This window comes from Amblyomma americanum, chromosome 3 (genome assembly GCF_052857255.1).
Source record: "Amblyomma americanum isolate KBUSLIRL-KWMA chromosome 3, ASM5285725v1, whole genome shotgun sequence".
Lineage (NCBI taxonomy): Eukaryota > Metazoa > Arthropoda > Arachnida > Ixodida > Ixodidae > Amblyomma > Amblyomma americanum.
The window spans coordinates 174439724-174453277 of NC_135499.1; the positions used below are offsets into that span (position 1 = coordinate 174439724).

The following is a 13554-nucleotide window of genomic DNA, read 5'->3' on the forward strand; positions in this document are numbered from 1 at the left end:
GAGGCTTTTAACTGTGTTGCTGTTGTGGATATCGGGCAGCATGGGGGCGCTTCTGAAAATTGGTTTTTGGGGAAAGTAAATGGCGCAGTATCTCTCTCACATCTCAGCTGACACCTGAACCGCGCCGTAAGGGAAGGAATAGAGGAGGAACTGAGAGAAGAAAGGAAGAAAGAGGTGCCATAGTGGAGGGCTTCGGAATAATTTCGGCCACCTGGGGATCTTTAACGTGCTCTGGTACCGCACAGCACACGGGCGCCTTTGCGTTTCGCCTCCATCGAAACGCTGCCGCCGCGGTCGGGTTCGAACCCAGGTACTCCGGATCAGTAGCCGAGCGCCCTAACCACTGAGTCACCGCGGCGGGTAAGAGGGTGCTTATGAAAATTGGTTGTTGGGGAATGGAAATGGCGCAGTATCTCTCTCAGATCTCGGCTGACACCTGAACCGCGCCGTAAGAGAAGGAATAAAGGAGGGACTGAGAGAAGAAAGGAAGAAAGAGGTGCCATAGTGGAGGGCTCCGAAATAATATCGACCACCTGGGAATCTTTAACGTGCACTGGTACCGCACAGCACACGGGCGCCATTGCGTTTCGCCTCCATCAAAACGCGGCCACAAACCGGGCTGCCAGTGTTATGGGCCTACGGAACAAACACTTGAGTGGAGTGGGGTCGTGCGCGGGCCCGCGTGCCCCGATCGCCCCTTTTTAGCAGCCTCCAACCTAAAAGACGTATGCTACATGGAAGGACAAATCGTGTGACACCACAGTATCGATGGCAGATGCCGGGGCTAGCAAAAATCTTTTCCTTCCTTTTTACTATTATTTTTAATAAAACCACTACCACCACCACATGAAACAGTATGTGGCGGAATGCTGCGTCATAATTTTGATTTTAAAAATTGGTTTTTGAGGAAACGAAATGACGCAGTAACTGTCTGATATCTCAGTGGACACCTCAATCTGATACCTGATATCTGATACCTGATTTAATATCTGCTGCGGGTGCTTGGACCCAAGGTATTAAACTTACTTTTGAAATATGGCGGAGTGCTTGGCTTGAAGCACTCTGGCACGGGTCGGCCCGGTATTGCACTGCCTCCGGGATCGGCCCGAGGCACATTAGCGCCCGCCTTTTCTTTCTATTTTTGCTGTCCTATCCTTTAACTCTCCTACTTTCAGCACGCGGCAGCGAGCGTGGCTCGGCTTGAGCCAGTAGGCAGGCCCGTGCACTTTCCTTTTCTATCTTCCTATCAGCAACAGCAGTAGCAGTAGAAGCTCAATCGCGCCTTAAGCGAAGAACTAGAGTCTGTGAAAGCATTAAAGTGAAGTCGCATATATGACCGGTTCCAATCCCTGTCGCAAGCTAGCCTCCAACGTCTGCAGCACATGTAAGCTAAATACACCGGTAAATCGTATGACACCGCCCGGAACGCTGTATGGCAAACGGCTGCTCACAATTTGGTACGCATGTTGTGAGGGGCATATAAAACAAAACGCCACCGTCATCCTATTCTTCGCATTAGCCCAAGCAGACAGCGTTGCCAGGGCGTTGTTAATGTGCAGCGCTGTAGCACGTTCAGGTTCTGATTTTTGCGTTTCGAAAAAGCAGGGGCTGGCGCGCACGCCGAGCCCCACTACCAAAAATTTAATGCCCCAGCCTCCCCAGTTTGGGGAAGTGGCGTGCGTCAACCCACCGCAGTGCAATGGTGGGCCTCAGCACGGAGCCCGACCATCGTGACCATCGGAGACTCGGCACCAGGTAAGTATGCTACGGTATGCCTAGACAAGGCAGGTTGTGCAAAGGGTCCCGTCATGCTGCGCAGGTGCCGACGGGTTTACTGTGAAAAGTTAAAGCTTTAATAAGCTATCTAGTCTGCTTCATTCGTGAATAATTCACAAATGAACACCCTAAGCGTGCACCTGTAAATTGTGCCAAAACGAAAACGCAGTTGAAGGAACATAACTGACTTTTTTTTACATAAACAATTGCCGAAGTACCACACTCGGTCTGCCCTGCCTCCGAAACTAGCGCTCGCAAAGCGCGCCAAAATTGGAAAGGGGTGGTGGTAGTGGTTTTTTATTAAAATAATAGTAAAAAATAAGGAAAATATTTTTGCTAGCCCCGGCATCTGCCATCGATACTGAAGCACCTGAGCTGGGGCAGCGGAAATAAAGGATAGCAGGCAGAATGTAGAAATGAAATGAAAGAGGTGAGGGGACAGGAAGAGAGGATGGGGGAGAAGTAATATGTACAAACTATTTACACAATAAGAAATGTGTCCAGGTTGTGCGCGTGATTAGTTCATTTTAGAGGAATTACATCACACACGCGCACAGCACTGTGTTGGTTACAACTGGAGTGGGGCGTCCAGTTATTAATCGTTCAAGGTAGAACTCGCGGAGCGTTCGGTCACTGCGTGTAACTACCTGACGGAGAACAGACGGGACGTCAAGCCCGTGTGATCGAGGAATGGACAGAGGCTCACCAAAGTTCGCTCACGACTGCGCGCCCTACCCTGCGGCCACAATAGCGCCTTAATGGAGTCTGGTAGTATGCCCTGCGCCCTATAGGCCGCGAGCATATCGCGACGAGCATCGGCGAACGCGGTACAGTGAAGGAGCAGGTGTTCTAGTGTTTCCACTGCACCGCATCCGTCACACACATCACTCGTCGCGATTCTGTGACGCACCCGTCGTTCCCCGGGCCACACGCAGCCAATGCGCGCGCGGAGGATCATTGCACGTTGTGACCGTGTAAGTGCGCGACAGCCAGTGACACTGTCGATGCGCTCACCTCCCGCGAAGCGTGGGTCGGGGTGCTGCTTTCGGAGATGGTCGTGGATGCTTGTGCTTGTGTTGCACTGCGGGTTCTGAATGTGAGGCTTTTAACTGTGTTGCTGTTGTGGATATCGCGCAGCACGGGATCGCTTCTCAAAATTGGTTTTTGTGGAAAGTAAATGACGCTAAGGCGCCCGTGTGCTGTGCGATGTCAGTGCACGTTGAAGATCCCCAGGTGGTCGAAATTATTCCGGAGCCCTCCACTACGGCACCTATTCTTCCTTTCTTTCACTTCCTTCTTTATTCCTTCCCTTTCGGCGCGGTTCAGGTGTCCAACGATATATGAGACAGATACTGCGCCATTTCCTTTCCAGAAAAACCAATTATTCCTTTCCCCAAAAACCAATTATTATTATTATTATTAAGTAAATGAGGCAGTATGTCTCACATCTCGGCTGACACCTGAACCGCGCCGTAAGGGAAGGAATAAAGGAGGGACTGGGAGAAGAAAGGAAGAAAGAGGTGCCATAGTGGAGGGCTCCGGAATAATTTCGACCACCTGGTGATCTTTAACGTGCACTGGTACCGCACAGCAAAACGGGCGCCTTTGCGTTTCACCTCCATCGAAACGCTGCCGCCGCGGCCGGGTTCGAACCCGGGTACTCCGGATCAGTAGCCGAGCGCCCTAACCACCGAGCCACTGCGGCGGGTAAGGGGGTGGTTCTGAAAATTGGTTGTTGGGGAAAGGAAATGGCGCAGTGTCTGTCTCACATCTCGGCGGACACCTGACCCGCGCCGTAAGGGAAGGGGTAAAGGAGGGACTGAGGGAAGAAAGGATGAAAGAGGTGCCATAGTGGAAGGCTCCGCAATAATTTCGACCACCTGGGGATCTTTAACGGGCACTGACACTCCACAGCACACGGGCGCCTTTGCGTTTCGCCTCCATCAAAACGCGGCCACCAAGCGGACTGCCAGTGTTATGGGCCTATGGAACAAACACTTGAGTGGAGTGGGGTCGTGCGCGGGCCCATGTGCCCCGATCGCCCCTGTTTAGCAGCCTCCAACCTAAAAGACGTATGCTACATGCAACGACAAATCGTATGACACCACATGAAACGATATATGGCGAAATGCTGCGTCACAATTTTGATTTTAAAAATTGGTTTTTGAGGAAACGAAATGGCACAGTAACTGTCTGATATCTCAGTGGACACCTCAATCTAATACCTGATTTAATATGTGCTGCGGGTGTTTGGACCCAAAATATTAAACTTACTTTTGGAATATGGCGGAGTGCTTGGCTTGGAAGCACTCTGGCACGGGTCGGCCCGGTATTGCACTGCCTCCGGGATTGGCCCAGGGCGTATTAGCGCGCACCTTTTCTTTCTATCTTTGCCCTCCTATCCTTTAACTCTCCTACTTTCAGCACGCGGCAGCGAGCGTGGCTAGGCTTGAGCCAGTAGGCAGGCCCATGCAGTTTCCTTTTCTTTCTTCCTATCAGCTACAGCAGTAGCAGTAGTAGCTCAATCGGGCCTTAAGCGAAGAGAGAGAGTTTGGGAAAGCATACAAGTGAAGGTGCATATATGATCGGTTCGAATCTCTGTCGCAATCTAGTCTCCAACTTCTGCAGCACATGTAAGCTAAATGCCCAGTAAATCGTATGACACCGACCGGAACGCTGTATGGCGAACGGTTGCGAATGTTGTGAGGGGTCCACTAGCCCAAGCCGACAGCTTTGTCAGGGCTTTTTATAGTTACAAACTGCAGCGCTGTAGCAAGTTTGGTTTCTGATTTTTGCACTTCGATAAGGCAGGGGCTGGCGCGGACGCCGAGCCCCACTACCAAAAATTTAGTGCCCCAGCCTCCCCAGTTTGGGGAAGTGGCGTGCGTCAGCCCACCGCAGTGCAATGGTGGGCCTCAGCACGGAGCCCGACCATCGTGACCATCGGAGACTCGGCACCAGGTAAGTATGCTACGACACGCATAGTCAAGGCAGGTTGTGCAAAGGGTCCCGTCATGCTGCGCAGGTGCCGGCGGGTTTAGTGTGAAAAGTTAAAGCTTTGATAAGCTATCTACTCTGCTTCATTCGTGAATAATTCACAAATGAACACCCTAAGCGTGCACCTGTAAATTGTGCCAAAGAGGAAACGCAGTTGAAGGAACATAACTGACTATTTTTTTTACATAAACAATTGCCGTAGTACCACACTCGGTCTGCCCTGCCTCCGAAACTAGCGCTCACAAAGCGCGCCAAACTCTGAAAGGGGAAAATGGCAGCTTCGTGTGATGGATAGATAGGTAAAGAGGAGGAGGGAAAGGCAGGGGTGTTAAACAGAAAGGGGTTCCGGTTGGCTACCCTGCACTGGGGAAGAGGAATTAGGGGACTAAAAGGAGGAATGGTGAAGGGGAAAAAGGCATAACACACACACACACGCACAACGCTGTCACAATTTGTCACTCAGTCCAGTCGCTTTCAAGTAGGCAAACAGTGCCTCGTGAAAATAGCTAGGCAAAGAGTGCTTCGTGTGAAATAGCTAAAAAACGGAAGCCAAACTGAACCAAAACGCCATCATTATAAATTATGTCCAGAAGGAACACATGAGGTACGAGGGACGCCGCAGTTGAGAGCTCCAATTTAATTTAGGCCACCTAGTGTTTTTTAATGAGCTCGGAAGGCACGCATTGTTCTTTCCGTAGAAAGTGAGAGAGAAACAACTCATTGAATCGATTGGAAATTTGCGCTTTGCTGGAGAAATACTTTTCTATACAAAGCCTTAATTTGTTCCTCACACGTAATTGCGGTTGCCCCAGATGAAAAGCTACCTCTCATCGCAATGGCTCAGCCATCGTTCTGTTTTCTTTTTCCTGTACACTCAGCGTCCTACTTGCTAGGTAGCAATATACCTCACCTTTTATACCAGGTCGCCTCTACCTGTAAAAGCCAGAGCTGTTAACCTCTGCAGCTCTATACAAGACGCGAGAAAAACGGCGATATCAGCGAGCCGGTGAATATCAACGCAGCGAAACCATCGTCCTAAAACCTCGTTCAATCTCATTTATAGCGGGGAAGGATCCTTAAAATGCGGCAAACAACAGGAGCGTACAAAGAGAGACAGAGACGATTATTAAGAATTTAAAACCTCTAAACTAGGCGACGACCACCGCAGTCGTCCAGCACACATGTCACCACAACCCGAAACCGGGAAACATGCGTTGGCGGACAACAACAGGACCTCCTCCCTCCGTGCCCCGTTGGCCTAGGTGTTTCCTTTCCTTTCCTCCCCACTCACGCTTCTCCTTTTGTTTCGTTTCCCGTACACGCGCGGCGCGGTTACCATCTCCTCTGAAAGGGCGTTCCGTTTGGCCGCCGGGCCCACTCTGTGACTCACTCGGCTTCGCTTGCGTTTATTACGGGCCACGATCGAAAGACGTGTAGCGGTACACTCGCTCGCGCGCGCGGGACAACGCCGCTTCTGGCACAGTCTCGACCGGCTGGCAACCCCGTCGCTCCTCCACACCTTGGAACGCGCGAGCGCTCTCGCCCGTTCGCTGCCTGTGGTCACATACGCTCGAAAAAGGCGCTGCGCACGGCAACGGGTCATTATTCGGGGCCGCAAAGCCCGCTTAATTGCCCCCAAGTTGTTTTCAGTATGAGCCAGGTGGTGGCTATGCGTCGAGCCCAACAGCCATCATCGAAAGGCGACGGCTACGCACAGCCGTACAGAGATGCGTAGACCTCGAGAGTGTCAAGGGTACTGGCACGCCGCTGTTCTCTCGACTACGGCTCTTCATTGGCGCTGAAGAGGAGGGAGCTGGCGTGACTGTGGCGTGTGAACGGTCCGAATTGACTTCGGCGACGACATGCGACGCGGCTGGCAACACTATTACTGGCTGCCACCGGACGCCGGCACTTCGCCTTACTCGTGGACGAAGCGGATAGCACCGTCTCCTCGCTACTTCGACGACGAAGACCGTGGCGGTGATTTCGAAACTCAGCCGGATTACTCCCGCTATCGTCAAGGTAAGAGAGGGAAGGAGAGGTGTGGAGAGGGCTTTGTTGTCGATCGTTTCCCATTGTTCGTAGCACCGCCTCTGCCCACTTTTTTTTTTCTTACTGCTCGTTGTAGTCGCCGGTGGAAGTGAGAATGAATCGGCCGAACTTCTCAAGTTAGAATGCCCTTTGTGAGCGGCGTTCGAACTGAAAAACGTATGGCGTTCAAAGAGTCCCCGAAGCAAGTTCATTTGTCATAGATATATATTGCAAGCCGACATCCGCAGTTGTGAAACTCGGGGCTCACTTGAATGATTCCCGGCGAGTCTCTCCCACCCGGCTTGTCATATTAGTCTAGTCCGCGCTTTACAGCACTTGAAAAGTTCTGCTCTTATCAAAATGATAAATTCACACAAAGAGCTCATTTTCTTACGCGCTCAGGAAGAATGCCTGCGGTGCTCTGTTTGGAAACTTTTTCAATCGATATCTTTTATTACCGAAATAAACAAAATCGGGAAAGAAGGCGGAAAGGAAATTCTGTAAAACGTTTAGACGCAGCTTTGAATCCGAGCATGTCTCCTTTTATTCTATCAGTGTCTTATCAGAATCTGACGCCTTTCAGAGAAATTGGGGCGTCACCAAGTACCTGTGGGCTAGCCGTGGACATCGACTGATTTTAATAAACCTAGGCTGCCGTACATTATTAAACACGCTTCCGGACGCGTCTGTGTCCGTGGTCGATAGCGCGGACCGGCCATATTTGTTGGCGTGACTTCCATGCTGCAGCATCGATCAGCTGGCCAGGAAGTAGCGCCAGAAGGTTTTTTTTTTTTTTTCACGCGAGAAGCCGAACAGTAAGTCGAGTCTTCTTACTTCTCAGCGAAAAAAAAAAAAACCCTACTTTTCATGTTTCTCGCAGTCACTTATTTGGCGAAACATTCTGATAGCAATATCATACATCACGTACTTTTTGCCGCAACATAAAGCCCTTCTATAAATTTAAGTTCTAAGGTGACAATTTTTAAAAGGTAAAGCAGCGTGAATGCTTTTCTGCGCACTCTTGCAATGAGTTTTGCCAATAGTGCAGCTAGAAAAAAAAAGAGGGCAGAACGATGGATACCGAATCTGCATGCGGTTAAGAACTGCGGACACTGAAACTCTATGGACCTTCTGTAAACCAAAATCAGAGCTCCGGCCTCAGCCTGGTGGGACTCGACTCTGGGGTAACTTGGCCTCAGCCTTGGATGCGAAGAATGTCATTTTATGATATTTTTTGCGGCACATGGCTTACATAGGCTCTGTAAAAATTTGGCGTGTATACTTGTCATCCTCATCTGGAGTAGCCGGCCAGGTATATTGTTTTATCATACATCTGACTATAATAAATTATTAGTACTATTGTTGTATTACTATAGGCTAATATACGCCTTTTCTTTCGTTTGCCTCAAGTAAATTAGTTCATCAATCAGTTACACAAGGATATACGTAGATGTTCTATCGTTGATGGATGGATGGAAAACTTTATTAAGCAAGCGAGTTTGGACCCTTCAAGGGCGCAGGGCCACCGCACAGCCCTCACATTACGCGCATGTGTCCAGCCCATGTAGGGCCATGGCACTGGCATCCCGGTTCACACAGCTAAATTGGGTGTCCTGGTCCTGCGACGCAAGGAGGGCCTCCCATTCCTCCCATGTTCTGGTGTCGAGCTGTCCCTGCGGGGGAGGATCGGCAGGGCAGCCGAAAAGTATCGTTGATTGCATTTATCAATTACTTTATTAAGTAATTTTACACTGCAGTGCTTCATTTTTGCCGCTTAGCTTCTTAATGCAAACACTGCCAATTAATAATTACCACTTTTAATCTTGAAATCACAGATTGTATCGCCGCCAGTTATTTGTAAGCTTTCTTACGATTAAAAGCTGCCTTCGTATTTTGCAGATGTGTTTTGAAGTATATGACAAGCACACTGCGGGATCCGTTCCTCCGACTATGCTTTATTAAATTCAAGATTTCGTCGCCTGTAAAGTAAATAATCACCGTTAGTGTGAAAAGAGTAATAGACCCATATTATCCAATGCTGCGTTTCTGCAGCCATGTTGTCAACGCCAGCACGTATTGCTCAAGTGCCGTGTCTCCGCCACAACGTTGCCCACGACAAAACACGCGGCGCACATCTTTCTGTCACTACCGCCACACTGCTCAAAGCGTGAATATTAGTTTGATAGTAGCACTAGTTGATGAAGAAGACGATATGTCATGCACAGTGCGAGAGTGTGTTGCAGTTTAACACGATGCGCGTTAGGCTACGGCGATAGCGTAGCGCTATCGCGCAGTGGACAGCGAAGCTTATCTGTTCGCCCCGCCGCGAGTTTTAATCGCAGTCGCGGATATTTTTATTTATTTATTTCACTTGGCACACGCCGACAAATATCGCTAGGTCTTGCTCAGGGTTCACACAGCGGAATTGTGCTTTCACGCTAATAGCATCCGCTGTGACGCTTTTATTCTCTCCGTCTGTCTGTTGTTGCCAGGAAGGATTGTGGCTCGGCTTGAGCCAGTGAGCAGGCTTTTATTCTGACACTTGCATTCTGGCACTTGCATGGCACAGATCGCCCGTTAAGCTCCCGACGCTGGTCGGATGTCGGTACGCTATTGGCGGCAAAACCTTTTTTCCCTTTACTTCTCACACCCCTCTTGAAATCATACAGGCAAAACTCTGTTCAGTCATTAAGTGCGTCGGGGTTCCTAGCTTTTCGGAAGTGTGTAGTCACCCCTATTCACCTTCGGAAGGTGTCGGGATCGACTCCCGCCGCCGCCGGTTACTTGCTGGTACCCTCTAATGTGTATAATGTGCAGAGGCTATGTCCCGGCCTGCGCTCTTAAATTCTGTCACTGCAAGTTTCAAAGGGGGGAGCGCCAGCCAACCCCCCGCAATGGCTCAGTGGTTAAGGCGCTCGGCTAGTCATGATCCGGAGTACCCGGGTACGAACCCGACTGTGGCGGCCGCGTTTCTATGGAGGCGAAACGCAAGAGCGCCCATGTGCTGTGAGATGTCAGTGCACGTTAAAGATCCCCAGGTGGTCGAAATTATTCAGGAGCCCTCCACTACGGCACCTCTTTCCTCCTTTCTTCTCTTATTCCCTGCTTTATCCCTTCCCTTACGGCGCTGTTCAGGTGTACAACGATATATGAGACAGATACTGTGCCATTTCGTTTCCCCCAAAACCAATTTTCATTCTTCCCTAGCCTCACGAAAGTTTCAAAATTTGCAGAAGCTAGGCTATCGAGAAAAGCGTTTGTTCGTCGTGAAGCACGCTGCTTCTTCAATAACGAAATTCCAGGCTGCTAGTACTTGAATCCTATTCTACGTTGCAGGTTTAGGCCACCTTGCTACCATGTCCAAACCTCAGTTACCTGTTACCCAAGTTTCGATTCTTCTCAAAACACGTACAACTCTCATCTCACGACTTGAGATCAGAAATGGATTGGTCCCAAAAAGGCATTCTTTTTCTGACCTGGAAATTACTGCCGGAAAAATGAACCTTTACCAGCATCGTAACCCTGTTAAAGGGTTCGTCCGGGTTGAAAAGAAACAAAGACTAAAAAAAATTTACAAGGGCTCAATGCAATTTCAATTTTCTGTTTCGGCATTGCAGTTCCTTCAGTTGCTATTCAGATACATGAATTCTGGAGACAAATCATGTTACGATGCCCCGAGCTTCAACCTAATTTCAGTTTTTCGAAACGTTAAACGAGTTACAAGCCCTCGCGCAGGACGAAAGGAGAAGAGGCGAAGGCAAACAGAAGAAAAAAAATACAGGACTCTGGCGAGCCAACTTCATTTCTGAGAGCAAACGATGATTAATCGGCGGGCCCGCACATTGCCAGTCGAACGCGGTCCAAGCGCTTAAGACGGAGTCTGAACACGCGCAGTTGTGCGAGACATCCGGGCATTGCGGAGCGAAGAGTGTTTGGCCAATACCCTCCCTCTCTTTCGTGTTCCGTGCTTTGAGTCTATCTGTCTGTCGGTCTGTTGTTGCCAGGAAGAAAGAAAAGGGGAAGAGCCCGTGCGGCACCGCCGTTACTCTTGCTCACGTCTTATTTGCGCGGGTTCCTCCCGTACCACCACCGCCACCATGCACGGTAATTCGTTCCATCAATAAGTTTGTGCGTTGCTCGCCATTTGAACGGCAGGGAAAAAGCTCTATGATTAATTAATTCCAGCCGAAACCCGTAATTCTCCGCTCCCAGATTAAGCAGCTCGCTTGAACGGGAACCCAACAAGGAAGAGAGAGAGAGGTGGTGCGTGAGGGAGAGCAAACGATACCTTAAGCTGGTCGCTCAATCACCGCTCTGTGAACAGTGAATTCTTCTCTTGAGAGCAGTCCGCATGCGTGCACGCTTGGAAAAGAGCCCTTAAGCCGTAGGGCCTGCCTTTCAACAGTGTACTCGGGAACTTAGGGTGCGTTAAATTACCGAGGCCCTCTTGGGTTGGGCTGAGGCTCGTGCTCATTCTCATCCTCGGCCTCATCATTTGGAGTTTTGATGGCGTCTTTAATGACCCTGCAACGAGGCTTAAAAGCGTACCCTGTGGACTGGGGACTTTTGACGAATCCTGCGCACATTTTCAATGTCGCATTGCACAATGCTGTATTTCTATGTTGTGTTGTAATGTTGTATTGCTCAGTGTTGTATTACACAAATTTTCTTATACATGTTAAAGCAGGAAACTCTTGATGCAGTGTAGACTATCAGGTGAACAAAAAAAATTATCGAAGCCACTTCTTTTCATTAGATACATATTGGCGTCACCACATACAGTCATTCTCAGCCAAGCGAAAACGCGTTTCGCGGTAAAGGGAAACTCGAAATTCAGAGCTGCCCGCATTTCCATACTATGCTCGAAGCGCGTTGTATCAAACTCCAATTGAGGGCGACGCCGCTTTCATCCCGACGGAAGATTTAAGAAACATCGCGGTTTGGAAGACCGGCGGAAATGCGCGTTTCCGCATTACCTGAGCGGTATCGACTCATCAGGAAAGCAGTCTTCGAGATTTAGGTTTGGTGGTCACTTTCTAAAGTGCAGCCAGTATTGCTTTAGTGAATCACACGATTTCTGCAGCGTTATAATTGGATGAGGGATGCTCTTTCGGGTAAGAGGCGTTGATATCAACGTCGATTACGTTATAGCAGAAAACTTTCGCTTATACCTCCTTCCCAAAGGGGGGGCTGCACAAATAAGTCTCAAGTTAATTTCTTACAGTTCGTAGCGCCACTACAGGCACAAGGGCATCGAAGAACAAGCGGAATAGACATCTGACTACCCTTCAGTGCTGACGTGCCCTTCAGCTGTCCGCTGTTCACCAGCGGGGCGCGAAAAATCTCAGGACTTTTGTACCAAGTAGCATATGCAAACACGAATCTTGCACGTTATGAAAAGAAAAACCGATTATTTAAAGCGCTTGTATCGCAATCGTCATCCCTGTCGCTAAGTAACCAGTTAAGACTATTGAAGAGCACATGCCTCTCTCTTTGACCTCCAGTTAAATTTATCCTGGAGCCACCGCGGTGGCTCAATGGTTATCGCGCTCGGCTTCTGACCTGAAAGACGCGGGTTCTATTCCGGTTGCTGCAGTCTCATTTCGGTTGAGGCGAAATGCTTAAGGCGCATGTACTGTGCGATGTCAGTGCATGTTAAAGAACCCCAGGTTGTCGAAATTATCCGGAGGCCTCTACTATATCGTCTCTCATAGCCTGAGCCAGTTTGGAACTATGAACCGCATAAACCATAAGCCATAACCTTATCCTGCGCCAGCGAACTTCTTAATCTCATCTTTCCATGTGTCTTCCCTCCCATCTACGTTTATCTTCTCTTGGAATACACTCCGTTATTTTCAAGGACCTTTTGTTATCTGCTTTTAGCATTGCATGCCCTGTCCTTGTGCGTTTTTTTATCCTAGATTTCAGCTAAGATATCATTAACTCGTGTCTGTTTCATAACCAACTGCTCTTGCTTACAGTTTCTTAACTTTGCTCCTATCATCTTCATTTTTATAGCTAGCGACGTGGTTTTGAACACACCGTTTTGAACGCTTAACTTTCTTCACTGAACGGCTGTGTACAATATTTGAATAGCGATACCGTTTCATTTTTAAGTACTTGCTCTTCACAGTTAGCTGTGATCTTAAAATTGCTCCTCAGAGCTCCGAGCTGCCTGCGTGATTCGAGCCGGCGACGTTCTTTTTTTACTTCTCACAGAGCAATTTATAACGAGAGCGCACAGCGCGACATATAACGACCGGCTGCTTTCTCTTTTGTTGTTGTTGTTGTTGCCGCCAGAAAGAAGGCGCGTTGTCATGGAAACGAGCTGACCTCCCGCTCTGTCAAAGTCTGGTTAACGTGGAAAACGGCGGAGCGAAAAATAAGTAATGAAGACGTTAATAAAAGACGGGTGGTCTTATGCCACGCTTACCCATTAACTTCTTTAATGATTTCCGACCTTCAGAGAGTAGAATCAAGGACTTTCAAGTTTTCTCGTTTGAAACTAAAGACGTCAAAAGCGAAAGATAAATAATGAAGACGCGAATTTAGATTGCACTCGACAGAAATATTTGTTCATTATGAATCGCGCATTTACAAGAGCGCTAAAGCTTAGTTCCGCGGGCAGCATTCTTTTTACGCCACTGGCTTTGAGGACCCTTTAATTAGGCATTTCCTTCTTCGAAAGCCCTCAGTGAATATTAATCTAGGTGGCCCTTCAGTTTCTTCGTTTTTTTTTCCTCTTCTAAC

General features: G+C 48.9%; 1 protein-coding gene and 2 non-coding genes across 3 annotated transcripts in view; 1 reads left to right on the forward strand and 2 right to left on the reverse strand.

Moving 5' to 3' along the window:
• Positions 1 to 1602: 1602 nt before the first annotated feature.
• LOC144126470 (U1 spliceosomal RNA) lies at positions 1603 to 1763 on the reverse strand. Its single transcript, XR_013313512.1, has one exon. It is a non-coding gene; the product is annotated as a U1 spliceosomal RNA (small nuclear RNA).
• A 2821-nt stretch (positions 1764 to 4584) lies between these two features.
• On the reverse strand, positions 4585 to 4745 carry LOC144126440 (U1 spliceosomal RNA). Its single transcript, XR_013313491.1, has one exon. It is a non-coding gene; the product is annotated as a U1 spliceosomal RNA (small nuclear RNA).
• A 1507-nt stretch (positions 4746 to 6252) lies between these two features.
• The window catches only part of Schip1 (Schwannomin interacting protein 1), a 112029-nt gene continuing 104727 nt past the window's right edge, over positions 6253 to 13554 (forward strand). The window contains exon 1 of the mRNA XM_077658845.1: positions 6253 to 6795. Within this exon, the coding sequence (XP_077514971.1) occupies positions 6636 to 6795 (160 nt within the window). The 5' untranslated portion in view covers positions 6253 to 6635. The remainder of the gene's footprint in view (positions 6796 to 13554) is intronic.